This window comes from Helianthus annuus, chromosome 4 (genome assembly GCF_002127325.2).
Source record: "Helianthus annuus cultivar XRQ/B chromosome 4, HanXRQr2.0-SUNRISE, whole genome shotgun sequence".
Taxonomy (NCBI): domain Eukaryota; kingdom Viridiplantae; phylum Streptophyta; class Magnoliopsida; order Asterales; family Asteraceae; genus Helianthus; species Helianthus annuus.
In genome coordinates, this window is record NC_035436.2 from 5,131,951 (window position 1) to 5,153,025 (window position 21,075).

The 21,075-nt window shown below is 35.1% G+C and overlaps 1 protein-coding gene and 1 long non-coding RNA gene across 2 annotated transcripts; both read left to right on the forward strand.

The window, feature by feature from the left end:
* Positions 1-5,015: 5,015 nt before the first annotated feature.
* Positions 5,016-10,613, forward strand: LOC110932783 (protein NRT1/ PTR FAMILY 1.2). Its single transcript, XM_022176039.2, has 4 exons — positions 5,016-5,130; positions 6,013-6,230; positions 7,210-7,760; positions 9,452-10,613. The coding sequence occupies exons 1-4, from the start codon at positions 5,037-5,039 to the stop codon at positions 10,329-10,331; spliced, it is 1,743 nt and encodes a 580-aa protein (XP_022031731.1). The 5' UTR covers positions 5,016-5,036; the 3' UTR covers positions 10,332-10,613.
* Positions 10,614-17,922: 7,309 nt separating this feature from the next.
* LOC110934311 lies at positions 17,923-18,754 on the forward strand. The gene is made up of 3 exons (XR_002588225.2): positions 17,923-18,024; positions 18,407-18,438; positions 18,516-18,754. It is a non-coding gene; the product is annotated as an uncharacterized LOC110934311 (long non-coding RNA).
* The last annotated feature ends 2,321 nt before the right edge of the window (positions 18,755-21,075 follow it).

Here is a 21,075-nt window from a genome sequence, read left to right on the forward strand (position 1 = left end):
CATCAAGGACCGATAAAATCTAGCATGCAGCAACCTCTTTGATCACCTCCCGGATTATTCCATATCGATCCTTGTCCATTACTCATTCTTGCTTTATAAAATATACAAAATAGCAAGTAAATATTATATTGGCTTGAAGCATAACTTGCAATTAAATAAAACGAATGAATGACTCGAAGAATGGCTTTATTATAATATGATTGGTCTGTATAGAGGTTTTAACTCTTCTCATAATTGCTATTTACTAACTATAAGAAGTAGACAACTCACAACTATAATAGACGGGTTTTAACCCGAACAAAAATACTACCCATTTCATTATTTCAACTTTAACTTGTTTCAAGTCATTGCCGTTACCAACAGCTATCTAGAAAATATAGGAATATTAGATTTTAATAATCCCAACTATTTGCCGTTGACCGCCAACAGTTTTAGCTTCAAAAATAACCATTGACAATCCCAACTATTAACATATTTGTCTACAATGGACCCTGACTAACAGAACTCTAACGTCTTTAGTCTCCAGTCGTCGGAAAAAAAAAACGTTTTTGGCTGGACTAAAGGCCCAATCTAGGTTACAAAGAGGTTTAGGACGAAAATGTAGAGTTTTCCGGCAAAAAGAAGTTTCCCGGCGAAAAAGAGTTTTCTGGCGACCTCAATAATTGGGGCTTTTACTAAAAAAAGTTCTTAAAGATCTGTAATAAGGTTACAAAGAGGTTTGGGATGAAAATGTTGAGTTTTCTGGCCACAAACATTTTTCCGATGACTGGAGACTAACGATGTTAGGTTCTGTTAGTCAGTGTCCGTTCAAGGCCCATACGTTAATAGTTAGGCAATATTTTCCAATAAATATGTAATTGCAAATGGTTCCTATTTCTTTTTTTAAAATTTGCGTTTTTAGATTTTGGACTCCCAAACATCTAAGCATATTAAATAGTGAAAACTAAAAAGGTTGTCTGGTTATTTATATGTCTTGTCTTTTATTGTAGTTGACTCAACATATAAAAATCTTTAAAAATAATATCTTATAGCTAGTTTACAATTTGATTGGGTATGAAGCTGTTTTGGTAATCACAATCTAATCATACCTGATTACAAAATTGTTTTAAATATCTATCGAGTAATCATTACTCATTCATTCTCCATCGGGTTTGTGGGTATACATGTGGATATTGAGTATACCCCGTGTATGGTTTTATGTGGTTAGTAGTTACCCGTTGGGATGCCTAATATAGGAAATTGATCTTATACTCACATAAAATAGCAAACGAGCCAAACTCAAATATAAAATATTCGACTATACTTCTAATATGATTATATAATTTTAACAAAGTTGTACATTGCGTTTGGGAAGAATGAATCACCCCCGAAAACATATCTACTGATTCTCTCCAATTGGTTGGACCGTAGGGTGTGATAATTTACTTTACAATTAGCAATCAAGGGCAAGGTCTTTGGTTCAAGTCCAAGATGACCCACCTGTGTTAGGGAAAAGAATCGTAGAAGCAATTATATTGTTTAAATTATATAATGAGTTATAGGCGAATTGGAAATAAATAATCTCACCTAACTCAATTTAGCCGTAATAATCCCAACTCAGTTATTGGCCGATAATAATCCAAACTGGTCAATTGTTTTTGTAAAATAGTCCGCCGTTAAAATAGCTTAACGGAGTTAAGTTTTTTTCCAAATTACAAACCGATGTTTGAGGGCTTATGATCAGAACGAGGATACGAGTCGCTTGATGTAAAACTTATCTCGAAATTGTGCTCAAAATGGCTTGATTTTTGTTAATTGGAAGTTTAAACACCTGAATTGAAGCACCGTTTTCGTGGGTTGGGGCAGTATTTCGAGGTAAGTTTTACATCAATCGACTCGTATCCTCGTTCTGATCAAAAGCCCTAAAACATCAGTTTGTAACTCGGAAAAAAAACTTAACTCCGTTAAGCTATTTTAACAACGGACTATTTTACAAAAATAAAATATGACTAGTTCGGATTATTATCGGCCAATAATTGACTTGGGATTATTATCGGCCAAATTGAGTTAGGTGAGATTATTTATTTCCAATTTGCCTATAATATATTAATATATTTAGGTAAGATACATCAATCGGGTACCACCTAATACCATATTCGTCTCATACCTACGATTTATTAAAACTAATTACAATTAGCTGGGTGGTAAAAAGACCAGGGTTCAAGGATTCAAGGTTCAGCATGAGATATGTTAGGATTTATTTGATGTAACTTAGAAGTAGCTTATTGCAACGTTTGCCGTTAAAAAAAATACAAACCCTTCCCAAACCCACCGAAATTTTCAATCCTAATCTCATACCCATCCCAAATGTTTCAGATTTCAGTTTCCTAGTCGAGTTTATGCTTTGCCATCCAGTTTGATACGATTTTTTAGATTTTCCCAGGTTACAACATTGGCTCATAGGTAACAAAAACAAGAGCAACCCAACAAAAACGATTATTACAACGGCTTTCTTTTGTCACATGCATGCTCATATACCTATCATTTAGCATATTCTATATTCTTGCCACTCATTTCAATCATCGACCAAGTCTGATGGTGTAGCTTTCCATATGATTTATTAAATAAACTTTCATTAAATCGTCACTTACCGTTAGTATGTATGAACTTAGGCCGTTTGAGCCGCTTAAACATTGATACGAATATACGATGCACATTTTATATAAACAACCATCAGAATTACATAATTATTTGACCATTAGTCTATATACATAAGGAGATTATGTAACTGTATAATTATAATTGTCAATTGTTCTATCTCACTATCTAATCAGTATTACATACATATACTTGTACCGGGTCCATTCTTCTTTGTTTGAAAATTAGTATACATTAGTTTGTAATCGTATTGAAAAATGAATAGTATTATAATAAAAAAAATACTATCTTGGTTGATTGGTATACATATGGAAATTTAAGTCACAACTATTAACTAACTAGCATTTAAAACAGTGACGAAGCTTAACCAAAAGTTTCGAGGGGGTGGAAAGTCATCAGACCCAATTTATATATTGTATAAATATTTAGGCAAAATAATTGTGGGATAATCCTATATAATTTTAAAATTTTCGAAAAAAGTAGAAAATGGGGGGGGGGGTTGCACCCGTGAAACCAATGTTTTAAAAATCGGTATTTTAATCGTACCGGGTTAGACTCAGAAATGGTTCACCCGGTTGAACCGGATTGTATCGGGCGGTTCAACCGGGTTGACTAATTAACTCTATAAATCCATAAAATATAATTTCAACTCAAAAAATAATCTAAAACTACATCATTCCATAGTAAAAAAAAATATTTCAAAAGTTAATCCATAATAAAAAATAATCTAAAAGTTCATGATTAAATACCCATTATATAGCAATTAGCAAACACTATAACCTGAATGATCGGTTGAAGAACTTAATTTAAAAACCCAATGATTTTCTATCTTTGAGTTAGGAAGAAGTTTGATCGATGTAGATTGTCAATTGTGGGCGCTAAGTTTTACGCTTTAGCTAAGAAGGTAAATAGTCACATTTTTTATGCACTTAAAAATTAAAAGTTCAAAATTTGGACATTTCGCCCGGTATAAACCGGTACCGGTATACCGGTTTAAACCGTTATAACCCAATTTACCGGCGGTACAACTTCTTTGTCATTTCCTTAGTTTATCGGTATGATTCGCGCCGGCCAAGCATCCGGCATCCGGTTTAACCGGTTCAACCGACAGGTTTAAACCGGTTTTTAAAACATTGCGTGAAACTAATAGTTCATTGGATGGACTCAAAAGCTTACCACCCGTGAAAACTATTTTAGGTTCTTCGTATTATATTATATAATAACATACGTATTTTTCAAGTCATAAACCATGATCATACTCCTTTCCCCTTGTTCCATGATCAAAGGCCAAGAAATGTTACATATATTCAATACCAAAGGGTTTGTATCCTTTCGTTATTAAGGTGTAAATAAAATATAAAATTGTCAAAATACCATTTTCATCCAAAAGCAAAATCTAATTAGATTTTTCAATTAACATCCAATTTTTTTGTCTTTTTCCTCTCTTTTAATGAAGGGCAAAATGGTTAAATTTTTTTTAATTCGTTATAATAAAACGTTAAAAAACCATTTTGCCCTTCACTAAAAGGGAGGAAAAAGACAAAAAAGTTAGATGTTAATTGAAAAATCTTAACAAATTTTTATTTTGAATGAAAATGACAACAAAATTGAAACCACAAGGACCACGATTCAAAAGGTTTGAGTTTTGGACTAAAGTGACAAATATAATCAAACATCGGGAACCATTTTGACAGTTTACTCTGTAAATAAATCTCATTCCTTCACATGAGGTTAAGGGTTCAAATCCCAATAGAGACACAAGTATTAATTCAGAAGTAAGATTACAACAAATAAAATTATATATAAAAAACATTTTAGGCTAAGAAGTTATAAAAGCTAATATTAATAATTTGTTTTTTTTGGAACAATAACTCTCTTTTGGTGTTTGGTCACCACACTTTTCAAATTGGTGGTCTTACTCCGGCCCAACTATGTTGTCTTAATCAGACCCACGCTGACTTCAGAGTTTGGCTTTGGCGTTCCCCCGGAAAACCATACTACCAGTTGCCACTTGACAGTTGTTGTGCCACCCCAAAGCAGAATTCTCTGACGTAACACACTGACGTAACACACGATGGGACGAAAATCCGGGTGTACTTGCTAGTGGGATTTTTTAAATTTACGTTTGTAACGTCACACGCTCTCACTTTGTGTATGGGGGTGTTTGGGGTTCCTTCTATTTCAACTTATTGACTTATTTGAGGCAAAAAGGACTTTTCAAAATGTTTGGATTTCCTTTGTGTGTGAGTGAATAAGTCAATAAGTCAGGAAATCCTGACTTATTACTTCTTAAATAAGTTGAAAAGTCATTTTCAAAAGGAAAGCCAAACATGCACTATATATATGTCGTGTTTTCTTGTTCATGTTGTGCTTAAAACAGAAGAGAGAGAGAGAGACACATGGAGGATCCTTCTACAGAAAAAGGTGAAATGAAACAAGCAAACTCATCAGGAATTCGAAAGGGCGGTCTAAGAACCATGCCATTCATCTTAGGTATTCATGGATGGATCATATTTTGTTTTTTGTTTTTTTTTAATACTAAATAGGTGTTCATGTCCAATTTAGTTGGTTTTGACGAAAATTTTTGGTCGAACTGCTAACTACTGTTTCGTGTGCCGATATAAACAAAACCAACGGGGTTGAGTTGGTTGGTCGGTCGGATTGTATGGTTTTACCGGTTTGATGGTTTAACCATTTGGTTTTGACGGTTTGAATCATCTTTTTTTTTCAAAGTCATTAGTTTGTATTAATATTTCCTGAATTATAAAGATGAGAAAACGAGCCTCGACAAACAGCATGTGTTTATACTATTTACTTTGATATTTTTGGTTTCCTTGCGCCGGAGATGAGACTGTGGAGTTACTTAGCCGAGTCCAACGGGTTATGCACAACAATGTTATGACCTCAAGATCTATGAATGTAATTTTTTAAAGACTTAGTTCTGTTATCCAAAAAAGAGGTTAACGGCGCAGCTTGTTGCCCATTTGCCTTCTGTTTTAATGTAATTTCCTATTGGGTTGATTATAATACAAATACATAACTACATATTCCAAACATAAACTAAATATACAAAAAAAAAAAAAAAAAACAAGGGTCAAACGTCTAATTCCAGGTTTCAAACCATACCAAAATATTAAATCATCAAACCATGAAAACCAAATTATTTGGATCTCAAATCGGCCAACTTGATTCGGTTTGATCGGTTTTAAACACATTAGCATAGTCTATGTGAGGACATATGACATATTTATGATTATATTCTTTTAAATTTATATTGAAATGTTAAAGTAGCATATCCTATGTGATTACATATGACATATTTATGATTTTATTCTTTTAAATTTATATTGAAATGTTAAACTTATATGGAAACAGCAAATGAATCATTTGAAAAAGTGGCAAGTTTTGGACTATCTCCAAACATGATAAAATACCTCATGGTTGATTACCATATGAGTTACGCTAGGGGCACAAATGTCGTTTTAAACTGGACGGCGGCGACCAATTTCTTACCGTTCTTCGGAGCTTTTCTCTCCGATTCATATATCGGCCGGTTCCTCACCATTTTTCTTGGTTCCATCTTTAGTCTCATGGTATGATTTCATTCTCTATACAAATATTTGTAACAATATTATATATACACTACAAACTATGAATCGTGGGTCGGTTATGGTTATCAAGATTTTCATCCCCGGCGTTGCAGTGTAAAGTCGTAAAAGTAATTTAGACAGTGGTGTAAAGTCGTAAAAGTAATTTAGATACTAATGTGGTCAGACATAGATAAAAAAATGTATAATAGTGTGTCGCACGTTGCGAGGTAAAGCAGTAAAAGTAATTTAAACAAAAGGAGGTGTCAAGTTATTAAGTAGAAAAAGTTGGAGGGTCAAGGTTGTTAATTATCAAAAGTTAGAAGTGAAGAGGGTCGTAAAAGTAATTTAAACATAAAGGAGGTGTAAGTTATTAAGTAGAAAATATTAGAGGGTGAAAGTTGTCAATTATCAAAAGTTAGAAGTGAATGTGTAACTTACTTAAAGATGAGGGTTAATAGTGTTTCATGTCAAATGTTCGAGGGTTAATAGTGAATATTGTCAAAAGTTTGAGGGTTAATGAATGTTGTTGAAAGTTGAGGATTAATATGTGAATGTTGTCATAAGTTAAGGGTTAAAAGAGACATGCAGTCAATAATTGAGGGTTAATACGTGAATGTTATCAAAAGTTGAGTGTTAAAAGAGAAATGTTCACCGAACTTTCTCTTTAAGATATAGTAAATAAATAGGGATCTGTATGTATATTTTACGTTTAATTTGTATTAGTTGTGTTTTATCCCAAATTATAAAAGAACAATAAACATGGTTTTATAGTTTAGATGTAATTGTTTTATATACACTTATATTTTGGTAGCAAATTATAAATATTAGAGTAGTAATATGCAAATAGAATATAAATAAGTTTTTCGGGTTGTGTCCCTATCGACCCGCAAACACAACCCATTTAGCATCACTAAATTTACTATATGCTTCACGTTGTTCGAAGCTAGTTTTGACTTAAACCATTTCTGTGATGTATGTGTAGGGCATGATCCTTCTATGGTCAACAACAATGTTCCCTAACACAAAACCACCCCCTTGTGACATTCGGCTGCCTCATTCGTGTAAATCGCCAACATTCAGTCAAAATACTCTCCTTTTTTGGGCTTTTGCTTTTATGTCCATTGGAGCTGGTGGGGTCCGCCCATGTTCTTTGGCATTTGGGGCGGACCAAATCGACTCCAAGGATAATGCAAAGCGAGGGAGGCTGTTGGAGAGCTTCTTTGGATGGTTTTATGCCACATCTATTATGGCTGTCATGATTGCACTTACGGGCATTGTTTATATTCAAGAACATTATGGATGGAGAATTGGGTTTGGAGTCCCGGTTATTCTCATGTTCTTCTCTACTTTTATCTTTGTCGTCGCGTATCCTCTTTACTATAATATGAAGGTCGAAAAAAGCTTATTTACTAGCTTGTGTCAAGTGATATCGGTGGCTTGGAAAAATAGAAAGCTTGAGTTACCCAACTCGGTTGATGCCTCGTGGTACAACAAAACTGATGCAAACGTCACTAAGCCGACCGATAAGTTAAGGTACTCTATCTATACATGACATTGCTTTCTAGTAGGGGTTGGCTCAATGGGTGTTTCTAACGGGTTGGGTAACACGTAAAAATATCAATGTTTGTGTGCATGGCGATATGGATGTGGTACATCTAACTCGGTTTTATAAGCTAATTAGAGCATCATCTATGGTTAAGAAGAATATTTATTTCACCAATAAACTAATTTTTGAATAAAAATAATGTATTATGTATTAAAAATTCATTTTAAAGGAAGTTTAATCCGTTTAGACTCATATATATGGCATGTTTCCTTTACGCTTATTTCGACAAAGAAATCTCGTTTGACTTATCAAAGAGAACATAAGGGAAAATCCTGAAAATGACCATTAACAATCCGTATTTCTAAAATGGCCACCTCCCAAGTCTTGGGAGAGAAGTTTCACGCATCCATGTGCCTAGGGAGCGTCATTTTAAGAATAATTATCAAGTAGTGCCATTCAATACAAACATGACATGCGTCTGTTTTTTTATCTTGATACATCTCCCAGACCCCAGACGTCAGACAGACGCCTCCCAAACGTCTCCTAGACGTCTCAAGATAAAAAACAGCCATATGTCATGTTTGTATTAGATGACGCTACAAGTTGATAATTATTCTTAAAATAACGCTTCCCATACACATAGATCCATGAAACGTCTCTTCTAAAACTTGAGAGGTGGCGCTTTTAAAAATGGGAATTGTTCAATGAAATTTTAGATATTTTCCCAAGACATAATCCAAAGTGATCCATTATCCCAGGGGCGGCCCTGGAGGTGGCGGGGAGGACCACCGGCCAGGGCCCGAGATTCCGAAGGGCACGTTTTAAAAAAAAATTATATATGTTATAATTCTTGTTTAAGAGTATATCAATATAATTAGATGAATGGCTTAGTGGTTAAGTTCCCTGCTTCCAAACTTGAAATACCGGGTTCGAGTCATGCTTGCTTTTATATTTTTTTGAAGGGTTCCATTTTATATTTTATTTTTTGAAGGGTTTTTTTTTTAATCTAAAATAGATGATATTAGTTTTGATCTGTGAATTGATTTTGGTGTGGATTGTGCTGACAAAAGTAAACCACATTTAGAAAAATAGGAAATGTGTTTGCTACTTTCATTTTTTCTTACTGTATCGTGTTTTTTATTATGTGATAAACCTTATTTGGCCCGAAACGTTGAACCGACCAGAAACCCAAAACACATGGCCGTAGTATCTCTGTTTGATCTGAGTGAATACTATGATTTCGTGAACAGTTATATAAAAAACTAGTTTACATTTATATATTTCGTTAAAGCCGAAGAGCACATTTTTTCGAGCTTGAACAGGGCACACGAATTCTTAGGGTCGGCCCTGCATTATCCAACTAACAAAATGGATCAGGTTGACGAATCACACTTTTGTCCACTTAAAATTTCTTAAAAACAGCTAAAGTATTGAAAGATTACAAATATAATATATTAGAATAGAATAATCTATTTTTTTTAACAAAATGTCCAAGGTGGTTGTATGCACTAAAGGTCCAAGGTACATTTGGTTGTTTATCCACCCGTATGGATTGTTAGAGAATAGAGATATAACATAACCAAAATCAACTCATTTATAAGTAAATGAATCAAAAGTGGCATATGTATCATCTAGTTATAATAACTTTTACATCATTTATGGATCATTTTCCCTATAGGTTCTTGAACAAGGCTTGCATTCTTAGCAAATCCGAAGGTATGACCTTTGAAGATCCTTGGACCATATGCACGGTTGATCAAGTCGAAGAGCTAAAGGCACTCGTTAAAGTGATCCCATTATGGTCTTCATGTATAATGTTATCAGTCCTCATGAGCCAAATCACATTTCCTGTCGTCCAAGCTTCAACCATGGACCGACACATCACATCAACACTTGAAATCCCCGCTGCCTCATTCGGCTTTTTCACAATCGTAACGATATTGGTTTGGGTTGTACTATATGACCGCGCTATCATCCCTTTATTATCGAAAATTCAAGGGAAGCCCGCTTATATAAATGTAAAACTAAGAATAGGGGCGGGCCTCGTGATCTCAATAATCGCGACAGTCATTGTAGGGCTTGTAGAGCACATAAGAAGAAATAAAGCTATTGAAGAAGGGCTTTTGAATAATCCTCAAGGGGTTGTAAAAATGTCCGCGATGTGGCTTATTCCACATCATGTCCTATACGGGTTGGCGGATGGTTTGAACATAATTGGTCAAATAGAGTTCTACTATCATGAATTCCCGAAGAGTATGACAAGTATCGCGTCCGCTCTTTATATGCTCGGCTCGGGGTTTGGACACTTGTTTGCTAGTGTTATTCTAAGCATTGTGGATGGTTTAACAAAAGGGGATGGAAAAGAGAGTTGGGTTGCTACTAATATTAATCAGGGTCATTATGATAAGTATTATTGGCTCCTTGGTATTATGAGTTGCATAAATATTTTGTATTTTGTTATTTGTAGTCGGGCTTACGGACCGCGTGCAGATAAAATGGTAGTCGAGGCTGATCATAAAACTAGTGACTCCAGCGACGAACGTGGGTCGAGAAACTAGGATTATAAGTTTGAACGGTTTATATGTTTCGAGCTCTACATTTGCAGATGCATTTGTAGTTTATTAAAGTTAATGTTACGTGTCTAAGTGTTTATGTGGTTTTCACAGTTCTGTTTTGAATTTACCATTATATATGTGTATTTTTTTTATTTATTTTTTTGAGCTTTACATCTGTAGAGGCACATTGATTGCAAAACCAAAAGTAAGTTGAGTATTTGCAAGATTTGTGCGAACAACTGTACCATACACTTTATAAAGGATGTCACAGAAATATTCATATTATTTTGAATTCTTTCCCTTCATGCAAACCCTTGTATTTATATTATATGTATTTTCATTATAGCATATATATGTATAGTTGTCAATTCACCTTGTACAAACCCTTGCATTTAAATATCTTATTATCAATGTAATGAATGCTATTCCAACTCATACCATCAGAGCTTTTCTGAACGTTACTCACTTGTTCTTCTTTCTTAAAAAAACCCTACAACTATTTCCATGGCAGACATGAGACACCAATGATCAACCTTTAACCATCAATTTTGTTGGATTAGCATGTTCGTTTACAGGGGAGGCTTAGATGGTGTGCGGGGAGGACTTCCGCACAAGGCCCGTGATTTCGCAGGGCATATGTTTTTAAAAAATCCGATATATATATGTTAATTTTTTTAAAATAGTAAATTCATACCAATTTCAAGTAAGGCTTATTTACAAATCATTTTTTATGGCTTAGACTTTAGAATTTAGCCCACTAGGTTTATTGAGCCCATTACTAATTGAAAACGAAGTCTTAGATAATATAAATTGTGAAGAGTTGATCCACCAATTTGCTATGAAAAATACAAGAATGGTTGCACGAATCAGTGGTTAGCTATTAGTTTATTAGTTATTACGGTATGTAATGTAACTCATTTGTATACTATAATTTTCTCATTTTCGTAATTGCATTGTTTATTGTTAAGGTATCGTTAAGGTATAAGGGCACATTTTTCGAGTTCGAACAGGGTACATGAATTCTCAGAGACGCCACTGTTCGTTTATGATAAATTAATACTATTAATAATATGGTATGATCTAAAAAGTCACACTTTGATCAACGAATGAAAAGGAATACTTGATGGATTAAATGTTCTAACACGAGAGTGGCGCGATTTGAAAAGAGATTACTAGTTGAATAATTCATCTAAGTTAAGAGGTTTGTTTGTAATTAAATACACTATGGGGTTATGGGTCAGGATTTAGAGAAGACGGTGAAAAGTATGAGAACGCTGAGAACGCTTATGGATCGTGAGATCAAAACAATCTATGGACTAGATTGGCGCGGTGGAGTTTTTGTAAATAACATCAATTTTACACTTGAACGTGCTTCATTAAGGGTAAAAATGTCTTTTTACTGATCAAATTCAAAACGCGAAACTAATGAGCAAGACGCCATTCAAAACGACTAAAACACCATTAATACAAATATTGTTTGATAGAGTTTATAGTCTTAGGATCATGTAAAAAAAAAAACATTTTTCGTGAGAAGTGTGAGAAGGCATAAAAATTCATATGTAGACATCATGTTTTGGATTTGTGCATAATGTTTTGGGAAGTTTTGGTAAGAAAAACACTAAACATAACAATTTAAGACACAATTCATTGAATTCTAGGCTTAAAACACCATGCCAAGAATCTTAAGTAGTGTGTTTTAAATTTCACATCCATAATATGTTGGATTGTGTTTTAAATTGTTATATTTGATATTTTTTTTTGTCAAAACAACCCAAAATATCATGTCTAAGTTCAAAACATGATGTCTATATGTCAATTTCTATGCGTTCTCACATTTCTCACGAAAAATGTCCTTTTTACAGTAACCTCACCCAGAGTTTATATATTCATAAATATAAAAAAACATGTGTGGTAAATTAAAAAATTATATGGTTGAATGGCTCAAATGGGTTGAAAGACGTACAAAGTCTTTTGAGGATAAAACCACTAAATAGTTATTGTTTGAATATGTAGATTATTGTTTAAATATAAAGCGTTGGCTGTTTTTTTTTTACTTTTAAGAAATGGACAAAATATAGTTCGCCTTTTTTTTACTTTTAAGAAATGGACAAAATATAGTTCGCCCTAAACAAATCGTTCAAACATGTACTAAAATTGATATGGTTAAGTCTAAACCTATATTTACTTGTTACCCATTACGTTCTTCTAGAACCTCTGTTGTTTATGCTCAAAAAGTCTGCCCACCAAAATTGCTCAAATTTTCAAATATCTTTATTTAAAAACATGATTATTTGGGTTTATGATTAGGGGGTGATGTTAGTTATTCTAATCATAAAGGGATTAAAGGGTATGGGCGTATTGTATTGGGTCAAAGGCAGTGGTGGAGGCAAAGAACACAGCTTATAAGAATATGTATGAACGCCTGGAGACGAAGGAAAGGGAACATGCCATGTTCAGGATTGCCAAAGCTAGGGAGCATAGAAAGCAAGATTTAGGGGTAGTGAAATTTATAAAAGGAGAGGATGGGCATGTCCTAGTAAAAGAACCAGACATTAAGTTGAGATGGCAAACCTACTTTTCTAATCTTTTTAATGGGGGGGGAGGGAAGTCCAACAAGAAAGCGACAACAACAACACTCAAGGACGACAACGAAATAACTGCTATTGTCGGAGTATTACAATGGGAGAAATAAGGACAGCACTCAAGAAGATGGGAAGAGCTAAGGCAGTTGGTCCTGACAACATACCGATAGAAGTGTGGAAGTGTTTGGGAGAGGATGGAGTTCGATGGCTAGCTACTTTGTTTAATCTTATTTTCAAATCTGGAAAAATCCCGGAGCAGTGGAGGAGTAGTGGCGTGGTGCCCTTGTATAAGAATAAAGGAGATGCTCAGTGTTGTGGGAACTACAGAGGGATTAAACTATTAAGCCACACTATGAAACTATGGGAGCGGGTAATTGAGACTAGGATTAGAAAAGAAACTCAGGTTACGGTAAACCAGTTTGGTTTCATGCCAGGGCGCTCAACCACGGAAGCAATTCATATTCTACGGAGATTAATGGAAAAGTATAGGGAGAAAAAGCGAGATCTACATATGGTATTCATTGACCTTGAAAAGGCATATGACAGGGTGCCACGTAGACTGATCTGGGAAAGCTTGGAGGGTAGGGGAGTTCCTGGGAAGTATATAGACTTAATTAGGGATATGTATGATAGGACTGTGACTAGGGTTCGGGTGCCTGTAGGAGATACAGAGTCTTTCCCGTGGAAGTAGGACTCCACCAGGGGTCCGCGTTAAGTCCGTTTCTTTTTGCGGTTGTTTTGGATGAGCTGTCCAAGTCTATTCAAGAGACAGTTCCGTGGTGCATGCTTTTTGCGGATGATATAGTGTTAGTTGCTGAAACTAGACAAACCCTAAATGTCAGGCTAGAGGAATGGAGAGCAGCCTTAGAAGGAAATGGGTTAAGGATTAGTCGGTCTAAGACTGAATACCTTTATTGTAATTTCAGCGGTGCAGGTGACAACGAGGACACCCAGGTTACCATTGAGGGTCAAGTGGTCCCACAAACGACTAAGTTCAAATACTTAGGATCGTTTGTGCAAAGGGACGGGGAGATAGATAGTGACGTATCTCATCGCATCCAGGTTGGCTGGTGTAGGTGGAGAGCAGCCACTGGGATTTTGTGTGACAGGAGGTTCCCAACAAAAGTAAAGGGAAAATTTTATAGGGTAGCAGTTAGACCGGCTATGTTATATGGGACAGATTGTTGGGCCATCAAGAAAACACAAGCGCGCAAGATGGAGGTAGCGGAGATGAGGATGCTTAGGTGGATGTGTGGCCACATGATGTTAGACCGAATAAGAAGTGAGGTTTTTAGGGATTGGTTAGGAGTAGCTAGTATATCAGACAAGTTAAAAGAGGGAAGGTTGAGATGGTTTGGGCATGTGAAGAGGAGGCAGTTGACATAACCGGTTAGAGCAGTGGAAACCATGATAGTGGAAGGAAGGAGGAGTAAAGGCAGACCCAAGTTGACTTGGGATGAAAGACTTAGGCAAGATTTGGTAGAATTGCACCTCTCTGAGGACATGGTTCATGATAGGAGTGCGTGGAGACATAGGATTAAGGTTAAGGACTTGTAGGTGAGGGTATAGACGTGTCCTACCTTTTCCTTGGGAGAGGGGGGGGGGGGTTAGATTTCTTTTACACTGTAGGTAGACCAACATATGATGTTTTCCTTGTTTATATGCATATATGTTGCTTACTGATGATTTATCTGCCTACTGCTACGCGATTTATTTGCCCGTTTTTCGTCTATCTGTCTGTTGGTTGCACTACTACAAAAAGAGGCAATTGCTATGAACTTTCGCTATGGGAAAAATTCGGTCACGAATTTTGCTACGAATTAGCTACGGATTAGCTACAAACACATTTTGCTACCATTTTGCTACAGATATTCCGTTGCAAATGATATTCGTAGCAAAATCCATAGCAAATCCGTGGCAAAACTCAGAAAATAAATATAAAAGAAAATATTGTAGCAAAATCCGTAGCAAAACAATGAAAATAAATATTTAGAAATCAGCTATAAAATGTTAAATAAAAACCATAGCCAAATCTGTAGTAAAATAGAGAATATACCTATTTAAATAATAATTAAATAAAATTCGTAGCAAAATTCGTAGCAAAATCTAGAAAAAAAAATATATCTAAAACCAAAGGTAGAAAAACTTGTAGAAACATTCGTAGCAAAACAGAGTAAATAAATATAACAAAAATAATGTAGCAAAATCGGTAGCAAAAGCATGAAAATAAATATTTAGAAATTAATTAAAAAAAGTTAAAAAAATCTATAGCAAGCAAATTTGAGCACATAAGTATTTTAAAAAATAATAACAAAATCTAGAAAACTAATATGTATTTAAATTAAAAAATTCTTTGCAAGAACGAGAAATATATTTAAAAACAATAAAACATCTATAGCAAAATATGTAGCAAATTTGACAAGATAAAATATTCAAAAGATAATGAGTTAAATGCCATTTTAGTCCCTATGGTTTGGGTCATTTTGCCAGTTTAGTCCAAATTGTCCTTCTAGTTAACATAATTACATACAAAATGACTGAATTGAGGGTAATTAGGTCATTTTATATGGCCGAATTGTCCTTCTAGTTAACATAATTACATACAAAATGACTGAATTGCACTTCTCGTTAATAGAAAAATGGATGAAGTTAACCTAGTGGACTGAAATGGCAACGGTGAAACCTTTTTGGACCCACATGAGAAAAATGAAACCTTTGGACTAAACTAGCGAAATTACCTAAACCACAAGGACTAAAATGGCATTGAACTCAAAGATAATTCTAGAAAACTCATAATAAAAACCATAGGAAAAATCAAGAAAATGAGTATTGAAAAATAATTTAGATGTTATTAATTTGCAACATATTTGTGCTTGTCCTGTTTGTACCTCACATATTAGTGTGCATCTCAGGTTTGTAAAGTTGGCTTTGTGAATTGTTTTCTTTAATGTATATTTAAGTTCTTGGTTTAGTGTGTTTCGACTTACTCGGAAGTGTTCAGTCTCTCTCCCTCTATGCGATCTACTAACGTCCGCCACTTCTTTGACGGCGTACGCATGCGATGGCCGGAATCGCTCCGAACATTGGCCTCCAAGATGTTAACAATTAGATTCTTCTTTTTGTTGTCTTCATTTTACGTTTTTTACGTGTTTTGATGTCCTTAGAAGCTACGTATTGGATCCGCCTGTGGATCCATTACAGTCCATTTGTGATACTGTGATATTACTATAATTCGGTTATAATGTGATTCATTTTCTTTTGCTTCCGTTGTGCATTTTAAAATTTGTGTTGTTTGACTATAATGATATCAACTACGTCACGATACTCCCCACTGGGCCCACCGGTAATACGTGGAAATAACGGGGTGTGACGGATACAGTTTGGTACCAGTCGGTACTGGTATGACACCGGTATTTGAGGGTAAAAACCAGTGAATATCGGTGCAAACTGGTACCAAAACTGTCAAAAGTCGGTACCGATTCTGTACCGGTACCGGTACCCCATACCATTTGCCCATCCCTTTGTGATGTTACTATTCATTGGGTTTTATTTTTAATATATAGGGAAGGTGTCGCAACCCCCGGCCCCTATTCATTTGGGAACGGGCGGCCGCGAGCACAGATTCAATGGTATCGGTGTTTATTAGTTTGGCAGCGGAATTTACATCAGGACCGTAGTTAGGAAATATTTTATCAGAGTAAAATACCACATTTTTATAATATTAAATACATTGGAAATTCCCAAGTTTCCATTACAAACATGTTTATAGGGATACACCCCATTTTATTGAAATAAGACATCTTCTTTATTTAGGTAACTTTTATAGCCACTTTTCCAAACCTTCAGTGCTGTCCAACTGGCTTCTATTTAGCTTTCACATTTTGTTACCTGAAACGCGTTTATAAACATTTTGTCAGTGGGAAATACTGGTGAGTGAATCCCAATTTAATCAAACATGTTTTATCATTGTACAACATTGAGGGCAATCCAACAATTACATTTGTTTATATCTACTTTAATTACCACCCACGGTATTGTCAATCCTGGCTGGTGGTAATCCTTACCTGGACGGGTTTATACATACTCACATACTTACATTGTTTACAAAGGTTTATACATACTCACTTACACATGAACTCGCTCAACTTTTGTTGATTTTTCAAACTACATGTATTTCAGGAAACTAAGGGATCTGGCAAGTGTCTGCATTAGTGTTAAGATGCGTTGAATAAAGATGTCATCCAGGGTAGTTGGTTTAGGAGGTGTAATCCTTACCTGGACGGGTTACATGTCTTTAAACCACGTGTATTTAAAGTCTTTTGTTGTGTCTTCTGAACACGTTTTAAACAAGTATGGTTTGTAACTTATCTTAAGTGTCGATATTTTCAAACAATGATGTTGTGGTATTATTAAACTTAATGAATGGATGAACATCTTGTGTTTTATTTTCATATAGCATTGTTATGATTGTTACTATGGTATTAAGAAGTCACACCAAAATAATCCACGCTTCTGCAAAAGCCAGGGTGTGACAGTCGCGCCCCGCGAGCTAGGGGTGTAGGCCCTAGCCTTGCTGAGTCGGTCCCATAGCTTCGACATGCTACTCGACACGTGGCAGCAGGGGGTGAGGGCGGGTGGCCAGGCGCTCGCGCCCCGCGACGGCCTTCAATGGCTCTGTCGCGCCCCGCCAGAGACCAATAATTTTTGTTTTTATTTTATTTTTTTTGCAAAAATAAAGGTATTTAGGGTCATTTTACGTATACGGGGTGTATTTTAGGACGTATAGAGGTGTTCTAAATATTTTAGGAAGGGTTGTTATGAAAGGTAATTTTTAATATATAGGTAATTATTTAAGCTGTTATTTAACTTTGTATAATTTTTATTTGTCAAATATATTAAACATAAACTCTGTTCCCGCCTATCCCAAAACCACCTTTCCCCCAATTTTTTGGATTTCCCTCCCACTAACACACTTGATCCCTCTTCCCGCCAATAGGCTTCTTACTTATATCAAATTGACACATTCCCATATTACTTCATACTCTCGCTCTCTCAACCGTCAATCATCTTCTCTACTGAATATCCATGAGTCAGTGGTGCTACCTTGAAAACAGGTTGATAGTTTTTTTTTTTACATGTTAATTCAGTTGAGTTATTTATTGTGATTGGTTTTGAGTTTCGTGACTTAAAATTCGAAATTAAAGCATGATTATCCGAAATTCAAAAAGGATGTTTTGATTTCAATTCCAAAATTTCAGTAGTATTAAATTATATATATAGTATATTGATAATTGTGATTACCTCATGTTTGCTCGCTCCTTGTAGATTATCCATCATGAATTCATGATAATGTTCTTATACTATTTATTTTGTTATGGTTTATGGACCACAAAGCATATCTCATCATCGGTGTATAAGTTATTACTGAAACCTAAATAAAAAAACATTTTTAACCGTTTGCACATTGGTGTTTAACATTTGCATTTGTTTGTGCAGGAACATGGAAATGGAAGTTAATCTTATTAGAGGTAAAATGTTTGAGGCACAAGTTTAGTTAAATTATCAACTTACAATTAATCTTATATTTTTTACTTGGTATTTGTAGACATCATTCCATGACAAATCCTCTATGAAAATGGGAAGCATCATTCACGGAAACATGAAAGCTGCACTTTAGTTCTTTTTCTTTATTAATTTATTTTTCCATCATGTCTATAGTAAACCTTGTTGGGACATGTAGTGTGAATTTGTAAATTTATATAGGTCAAAATTCTCTTGTTCGATGTGAATTTGAATATGTATTGTCTACATTAGTTATATAAATAGAGAAAATTTGAATATGTATTCTATAGCAAATACCTAGTAGCAAAAATGTAGCAAAATGCCAAGCATTTTTTTTTCTAAATCCATATCAAAGAACCAAAGCCAAACCTGTAGCAAATATTGCCTAGCAAACTTCGTAGCTAAAAATTTGTAACAAACTTCACAACTAACATTCCGTCGCTAACTAACTTGTAGCTAAAACCGTGGCAAAATTGGTAGCTAAAATTAGTAGCAAAAATGATAACAAAAACATAGCAAATGTTAGTATCTAACATTCGTAGCAAAAACTACTTCGTAGCTAAAAATCAGTTGCAAAAGTTCGTAGCTAAAAATCTCCGTAGCTAAAAATTTCATAGCTAAAAACCTCCGTAGCTAAAAAACCATAGCAAAATTTCATAGCAACCTTTTCCGTAGCAAATCTGTGGCTAAAAATAGCGACGCCTTTTTTGTAGCAAAAGTCGTCGCGAATATGACGTTCGTAGCTAAAGTTGGTAGCAAATAAATTAGCGACGAGACTTGTAGCTACGGACCAAATCTGTAGCAATTCCGTAGTAAAATGGGTGTTTGCAACGAATTTGCTACGAATTTGGCCGTAGCAAATGCCTATTTCTGTAGTAGTGTTGTTTTGGAGCCGGGGGTCTCTCAGGAAGCAGCCTCTCTATTCTCGAATAGAGGAAAGGTTTGCCTATATCCCACCTCCCCCAGACCCTACCCATAGTTCTGCTATTTGTGGGATTTACTGGGTATGATTGTTGTTGTTGTTGTTGTATGGGTAGTACTCGATAAACTTGTGTTGGGCTAGATTGTAATTAGAAGTCCATTAGGTTTGGGTTAAGTGTGATGCCTAGTTTTGAATCATACGCTAAAGAATTTGTAAAGATGTGAATATAAGAGTGATGGATCAGATTTAGAAGACTGACTGATGATTGGAAGGTTTGCTGAGTTAATGGTTGTTGAAGGTTTTTGGACAACAAGATAAAGACATTGCCAATATAAACTTTAGGGGAAGATTGTTAGGATCTGAAAATTGATGTTGCAACAGTTAGATAGGTAGATCATGTATTTTGGATTTTGTATTTGCATAAGTCTAAAATAGACGTTTTAAACTGTGAAGCGCATACTATAGCAACAACTCCCAAAGTACATGCTTCAATGCTTTTGAAGCACATACCAATCTGAAGCGCATACTTTGGGTGTTGGCTCTATAATTAGGTTGTGAGCCTATGTGAAACCCAGACTTGAACATTGTTCTTGAGTGCACGCTTCACAGTTTGTCCTTATCAATCCAAATCCGTTTATTTACCAGTGTGTTCATTCAGTTATTGATTTCTTAGTGTATAACTAGGGTCGACCCTGAGAATTCAGGTGCCCTGGACGAGTTTGAAAAAATGTGCCCTTTAGGCCTTAAAGAAATATAACGCCAAATAACACCTAATTAATTGACAATTAATGCTAAATAACATGTAACTAATCATACCTGGTCACTGCCGCGAAGCCTTGCGAGTTGCGAGTCACCGAGTCAGAGTTGCGTTGAGAGCAAGAAGATGACAGTGAGACGTGGGTTGATTGCAAATTCTACGATAGACAAAACAGTGCCGCCCCTACCTTTGCATCCGTGTGGCTAGAGAAGCCAAAGAACTGCCAAAGTTTCAATTAGAAAGGACGAACTAGGTGTTTCCGTGGTTGGCTATTGGCTTGTCGTTCAAGGATTTGCGAGTGTGCGTCGTTTCAATCTCAATGTGTTTGCCAATTGTCGCACAAACAAAAGGATATTGTTTTATTATTATTATTATATTATTATTATTATTATTATTATTATTATTTTAAATCAAATGGGTATTGGGTTAAACCTAATGGGCTAACTTATAAAATTCAAGATAGATTTGTAAATAGGCCTATCAACGACTTGGTGTTTTGTATGGGTACACTATTTTTTTTAAACTAGTAATAAGGCCCGCGGGTATCCTAAGGCCCGCGTGCGTTGTGGTGCAAGTACATTGCAAACATCGAATGGATTTGTTCAAGTGTTAGGTGATGCGCTAACCATATGAAAACGCGTGTTTTGACATATCTCTGATTGAACTCATGTGACCTATATAAGTATTGTGATTGGATTATAACTTAAAGTAATTGAATCTATCTCGTATACTCATAACTTATTCTATAGGATTAATTAAAGCTTTGAAAAAAAAACCACAATTGGACTCCACTCTGTTCGGAACAAAATTTATGAAAACGTATATAAAATAAGTAAGAAAAGGTATTATACTAAAAAAAAAGTATATCCAAATGTAGACCAACTCGTATTGATACAGACACATACATAAAAATATGCACGTAAA

Excerpts from the sequence above, each read along its gene's own strand:
- LOC110932783 (XM_022176039.2), top strand. The coding sequence starts at position 5,037 with ATGGAGGATCCTTCTACAGAAAAAGGTGAAATGAAACAAGCAAACTCA. Across the intron at positions 5,131-6,012 it reads AACCATGCCATTCATCTTAG|CAAATGAATCATTTGAAAAA; the intron begins GTATTCATGGAT and ends ATATGGAAACAG. Across the intron at positions 6,231-7,209 it reads GTTCCATCTTTAGTCTCATG|GGCATGATCCTTCTATGGTC; the intron begins GTATGATTTCAT and ends ATGTATGTGTAG.